Genomic DNA, 6,690 nt, shown 5'->3' on the forward strand with positions numbered 1-6,690 from the left:
AATGGAACTAAACTAAAAATCCATTACCAAAAAAAAAAATTAATGTTTATTAAACACTCCACTGACAACAGCAAAATACACATTTTTTTCATGTGCACTTCTAGCATTCACCAAGATGGACGGACAATAAGGTCATAAAACAAATCAATAAACTTTTTTTAAAATTTAATCATTTAGAGTATGTTCTCTGATCACAATGGAACTAAACTAAAAATCCATTACCAAAAAAAAAAAAAAAATGTCTAGGGAATCCCTCAAAATATTTGGGAATCAACAACACACTTCAAAATTATCCATTGGTCAAACACTAATTAACAAGGGAAATTAGAATAACTTTTGAATTGAACAAAAAAGAAAACACAACATATCAAAATTTGTGAGATGCAGCTAAAGCAGTACTTGGGGGGGAAAAAATACTACCTTTAAACATTTCTATCTAAAAAAAAGAAGAAGAAGAATGGTCTAACATCAACGATCTAACCTTCCACCTTAAAAAGCCAAAACAAGGATGATCAAATTAAACCCAAAGTAACGTGGAAGAGAATAATAAAAATAAGAGCAAAAATACATGATTGCAAAAAATAGAGACAATCAAGAAAACCGAAAGCTTTTTTAATCTAAAGATTGGTAAATACGCAGATGTTTACACATTTAAAGTTAAACTAAAATATTTAAGATGTATAATGTTTAACTGTTATGATTTCTCCCTTCAATGAACTTTTCACAGTAAGTAAACAACTACATGACCTATTGGCAAGAGGCCTTTATTCTAGTTATATATTTATTATTACTGTTACCTTCTACCTATGGCAGGTGATTCCTTTTTTCCATTTATCGTAATTACAAAATTTCTTTTCAAAATAAACTCATTTAGGTTACATAAAGTAAACAGATTTAAAGAAGTTTCTTATAATACTGGAGGAAGGCAGATATGGCAAAAATCATGACAGTGATTTCCTAATAAATGAAGTTAGGGAAACACTGGGCTAGATGACTGCTGAGGTTCCTATCAACTCAGAAATTCTACAGTTTAATCTGATATCTTCTCAAATATAGCCTTCTAAAGCTCTTGAGTGTTAACTGTGAGGTCATAAGTGGGGGAAAAAAAGCCATCTACGTATATCTACATACACAGATGTATGTGCATTATTCATAAATAAATGAGCAAAGCTATACATTTCAAAAGAAAATGAGAACTAAATTCTGTGACGATCGTTATTCATTCTGAATTCCCCAGTCATGTAACATGGAATATGAGATTTATTGTGAATAGAGCGTGAAATTGAGATAAAATAAAATATCCTGACAGACTCGTTTTGGACCCGGATGTTCAGTGTCAATCACTTAGATGCAACTTCTGTTTTAGTAAGAAATAGCCTGGAATGAATTTTTCTAATGACATCATAAGTTTCTAATTTAGAATGAACTTAGTCCAGGAATTTACTTTTTAACTAAACGAATGGTTTTAGAGCCTTCTCCTTTGAGCTCAGTGCTGGCTTAGTTCCACTTTTCTGGAACTATGTATATTGTTTCCATTTATGATCAATGAACTTTTCTTTCATTTAAATTTAAAAACACTAAGCATCTCTTTGGTTTCATCCATTATTTTCCTTTCTCTCTGCTCAATTTGGAAGAATATCGACATTTTTGAAAGGAAAATCAAGCTGCTTAAGGATAATGTTAGCAGCATAGCACGCTAGAAACAGCCATACCTCAATACCATACCTTTCTAGAATTCCGTGAGAAGGAATCTGAGGGGCAAGGATCCAGGCACTAAGACATTAAATGATCTTTACTTTCTAATTTGTATCTTCCAAACACCCTTGTGAGTTGGCTTTTTTCTTAGGTTTTTTTAACTTGTCCACGTTGACTAGGTGACAGGCAGTAGAACTGAAATCTACAGAATCGGTCTGCAGGAAGGGTGCTCAAAGCACCCTGGTCTCCAGCATGTGGTCAGAGGAAGCAACGGAGCAAAGACCAAGAGGCAGGAGATCCCTGGCACATTTGAGAAACAACAGATGGTTTTGTTTGCTAAGTAACAACTAGGATGGAGGCAGATGAAACTGGATTGGCAGAGGAAGGTCAAGAAGGACAGACTTTAGCTTCGAGGAGGCCTTGTAGAGTTTTGACAAGAATGGTCAAAGATAGGCCTTAGAACATTAATTCAGCAGCGGTGTGAAGAAGGCTTTGAAAGAGGAAGAATAGTTGAAGCTCAATGGTTAGGAAGCTGATACGGTATAGTCCAGCCAAGGAGTGACAGTGAGAGAATGCTCACAAGTCTCATGACTCAAGATCTAATGTCTAGTACCAAGCCTTGTTGCACACTTGGATAAATCATTGGACCTCACTAGGCTTTGCATCCTAATTGACAGGAAATCTATGCAGTTCCTCCAAGATCTAAAATTCTACAAATTCAGGAGGACCTCAATTAAGATAATTTCATGACCATAAAGACAGAGATAAGAACGTGTGAGGCATACTTTAGAGGCGGAAGGGAAGGAACACAGCAACTAATTGAACCTAAAGGGCAAGAAGGAGAAATCAAAAGACTGCCAGATTTTTAAGCCTAGACACTCAGAAGGGTCAACGAAAATAAGAAACACAGGAAGAGGATAGGAGGGCAACTGGAAGTGGTTTTAGAAACATTGATTCTGAGAAGTTAATGAGACAGGTTGGATGTGTTCAAAAGACCAGCAGAAAAAAGAATCAAGAAGACGGGCTCCAGCCGGAGTTCAGACTTGGAAGCTATTTTCATAGGCAGGAGAGTGTATGAGATTGCTTAGGCATAGACTGTAAAGAAGGGCAGTGAACAATCAGCGCTGGCTGTAGCTACCCTTACTGGAAACACAGAGAACCAGGTTTCAGGCAAAAAGTGTCCAGAGAGGCAGAAATTCAGGGGAGGCCCGGGTAGAAAGGCTTCAAAGAGAAAAGGCTGTCTGATCAAGGGTTAACACCCTGGAGAGCTGCTTTATCTAGAAAGTACTAATTCAGAGAAGTGGCGCTGAGAGAAATCAGAAGTTTCAAAGGCAGAGGATGGTGTCAAAAGGTGTCTGCAAGTTGAAAATGTGGTTGAAGGCATTTCTAGGCAAAATGACTTGGGAAACCAACAGAACTGGAGTAGGTATTTTTTTTTTTTTTCCCAGCACAGTGCACATACCACTTGCATTAGAATCACCTGGGGTGGTTATTTAAAAATGCAGGTTTCCGAGCCTCCCTGCAGAACCATTGAATCATAATCTCTAGGGAGCGTGCTCTGAATATCTTCGTTTCAAACACCGCTCAGTAATTCTTATGGATACAGGCCAGGGTGCTTCAGTGTGTTTTTGAGATGAACGGAGGGTGTCAGCGGAAAGAAATCAAGTGAAGAGATGGGAAAGCGGATGGAGAGTAATCCTAGAAAGGCAAAATGAGACCTAGGGCGCCAGCAGAAATATTAGCCTAAAAGACTCCACCTGTGTCCAAGGCCATCCTGCTCACTGTGGCGGAGATTCACGCTCAACAGAGCAGCCAGCAAGGTCCCCATGAAAAGTCTAGTCTTGTGCTTCCACTCTCGGTAATAACATATTACCATCTACAGTGACAGCCTTGATGCCGGAGGTGTACCAGAGGCTGACGTCTCAACAGAAGACAGAGCCACTGATGAGGTCCCCAACCCTCCCGGCAGCAGTGGGGAGAGCACGGACAGCTGGTCCCAGCTCGCCAATGAGGAAGACAACCCAGACGATACAAGTAGCTTTCTGCAGCTCAGTGAGCGATCCATGAGGTACCTGGTATTCTTTGACTTCCCAGGGAAACAGGTCTCAGCAGGTATTCCAGAAATGCATTTTGAATGGTTCCCTGCCAAGGGTCCCCAATAGGGCAAAGAAGAAAGCTCCCACTAGGCCAAGGTGCCTGCTTGTCACGATTTGTGCTGAGAATTATCTTACTATCCAATTATGGCTTCAATGATCTTGGCCAAGGTTAAGAGTCAGCTGTGTTCCCTTCTCTTAAGCCCCAGCTAATGCATTCAATGATGACAACTGTGATTTTTTTTTTTTTTTTTAATAAGAGCTGCTATTACACCTGGTGTGTTTGATACTTTCTTTCTGGTTCATTTGTATTTCAGATGCAACCCAGGCTGGGTTTACATGAGGCAAGTGTTTCCACACTGTGTTGTGTTGTTTGGCCTAACTGTTCCTTCCCTCTCTCTCCCCTGCCCTCTGTATTGTTGCTTTGGGAAAGCTCACGAGGAGCTATTGAGAGGTCGGATTTGATTGGACCCCAGCCAATCAGGACATATAAACTAAAAACTACCCCTCTGTGAGGAAAAATACAAAAAGAATCTTCACATTTCTGCCCAAAGTCTCATTTGGTGCTGTGCCAACAAGTCCACAGACTTTTTATAGAGCCCAGTTGAAAAATGGGATTCAGATGCATCTGGGTGTATGGCTCCATGGGAGTTTTACTTCTGGCAGTTCGGTCTGTTTAGATTTAAGAAAATTTTACAATGTTGACTAAGTGGTCTAAAATTCCAAAATTCAGACATAAATATCAATTTAAGAGTCCTAGACACAAAGCAATATTCTTCTGGGGATGAAAGGGAGGACCCCTGAGAACAGTGCTGAGAAACTTTATGATGTAGAAACAAAAAGCAAAGAGGATTTGAATCTTTGGGCTGAGCAGAAGTTTATAGGGTTAATTACTTCCAGCGTAGCATTTGAGTCATCGAATTTCAATCAGTGAATGTATTTCGTTCCCCTACGCGAAACCAAAACGGGGATTTGAAGCGCAGGGCATCTAGTTGCTTTCTCATGGGATAGCCAAGCGAAGACTGTCCCCTTATGACACACCAGCTCTCCCCCTTTTATAAACTTTACCTGGAAGGGACATCACTGGAAAGTAGAGAAAGCATGAGGAAACTCGGTGGGTTTGGTGAAATTGGATTCATTCCATTTTGCAAGTACAGACAGAGCCTAAAAATCAGCTCAACTGCACTGTGTTTCAATAGATAAGTTTCAGGCCAGTAACTAGACCATATGTCAATTGCGCAACCTATGATAACAATGCAGTACGTGATGTCTCTTTCTCCGGGATCCGTAAGATAGCAGATGTCGCTCCTTCCCAAAGATGTTAAGATAAAGGAGCTATAAAACTTTGGTATTCCCCAACTTCGTACCTGTGAATTCTGTAGTTCCTTAAGAAAACAAGCCAAGTACATATCCTGTGGAATGCCCCACAGAAAAGTCCCCTTTTGGCAAAGGGAAAACGTGCATCCACTGGTTTCTGTCAAAAGCAAGTAGGTAAGCGCTGCAGTATCTCTCCCAGGCAGCATTCTCAGTCAGAAGCACCTTCCTTTCTGGGGTTAAACCCCAGCACCCTTCTGCTGATAGATAAACATCCCCACTGTTTCTAGAATGAGGAAGAGAGTCAAGCTGATTGTCCACTAGGTGTGACTTACCAGATGTGACACCACTGTAGAAATTAGAAAAGATCGATGGTGGTGATGACATTGATTGGCTCGAGCCCCAAATGTCTTTTGTTATGTTTCCCCCTAATGTTGTCAGAAATAAATATCCCTTTAGGAGTCCTAGACACAAAGCAGTATTCTTCCGGGGACCAGAGGAAGGACAGCGGGCCGTCAGTGTCAGGAGTGTGGCCAGGTGGCGGAGACGCGTTAATATGTAAACTTTTGCTTTGTCAGCAATGGCGACAGTAGCGCCACTAGCAGTATTGGCATTACGGACCCGGACATTTATCAGGGAAGCATGCCATCTTCTCCCATGATTCAGTAAGTAGCCGCGGAGATGCAGTGAATGTGAGACCCACCACTCCACTTCCATCTGGCCATCCATTGTGGTCATCCAGGTCGTGCCCAGCCCCTGGTCTCATCATGTGTGTACTCCGCGGTCGGCAGGCATGTGTGGGTCCGTGTCACTGGAGCAGGAATTCGGGCCTAGAACAGCCCCAGCCTACCACCGCCTGCTTTCCGATCGCACATCTGCCCCCTGTGGTATCATCATTTCAGATAAAGCTTATCCATGACGTTAGAAATATATGTCGTTTTACCTAGCTGGACACGGAGAAGCAAAAATCCATTTACATTGGACTGTGCCAACCAACGAAGATGATCGTTCAATAGATTATAGTGTGAATGACTTTTCCTTTACTTGTAGACACCTGAGATTATCACTACTAAGAGTGTCCAGCACCAAATGGTGCTGTGACGTGTCATCCCCACACAGTAACTCTGCTCCCTGCAATGTGAGGACCTTTCGAAAGAGCAAGGGGAAAAAGCACGTAGAGGAGCACTATACGTATAACGTAAGATATGGCCCAGAAAGAGAGGGCAACTTGAGGTCAGGACGACATCTAGAGCTTGTGATTCTTCCGGAAAACTAAATGAATCGACGCCTATTTTTTTTTTGACCAATGACTTAGCTTACTATTTGGAGATTTCTGGAATTTCAGAAAAACGAAAATGAAATATAGGGCAGAATCTGTTCACTGATCTGTTTCCTCTGTTACTCTCTCTGGCTAAAGCATTTTTTGCTTTACTGTGTAATAAGTATCCTGCCTGTGGGAGTTCTCCTTAGTGACTGAAGGTGGCAATGCCTCCTTTCTTATTGCTCAAGGCCATTATTCACAAGCAGAGAAGCACATACACATTGTCTTGGGTTTGTTTTGTTTTATTTTGTTTTTGTTTTTGTTTTT

The 6,690-nt window shown here is 41.1% G+C and overlaps 1 protein-coding gene across 1 annotated transcript in view; it reads left to right on the top strand.

Annotated features, from left to right (window-relative positions):
- SPHKAP (SPHK1 interactor, AKAP domain containing) overlaps positions 1-6,690 on the top strand; it is a 105,789-nt gene that overhangs the window by 92,674 nt on the left and 6,425 nt on the right. The window contains exons 7-10 of the mRNA XM_023532937.1: positions 3,578-3,763; positions 4,106-4,132; positions 5,681-5,767; positions 6,153-6,300. Of these exons, the coding sequence (XP_023388705.1) occupies positions 3,578-3,763; positions 4,106-4,132; positions 5,681-5,767; positions 6,153-6,300 (448 nt within the window). The remainder of the gene's footprint in view (positions 1-3,577; positions 3,764-4,105; positions 4,133-5,680; positions 5,768-6,152; positions 6,301-6,690) is intronic.

This window comes from Pteropus vampyrus, unplaced genomic scaffold (assembly GCF_000151845.1).
Source record: "Pteropus vampyrus isolate Shadow unplaced genomic scaffold, Pvam_2.0 Scaffold93, whole genome shotgun sequence".
NCBI classification, from domain to species: domain Eukaryota; kingdom Metazoa; phylum Chordata; class Mammalia; order Chiroptera; family Pteropodidae; genus Pteropus; species Pteropus vampyrus.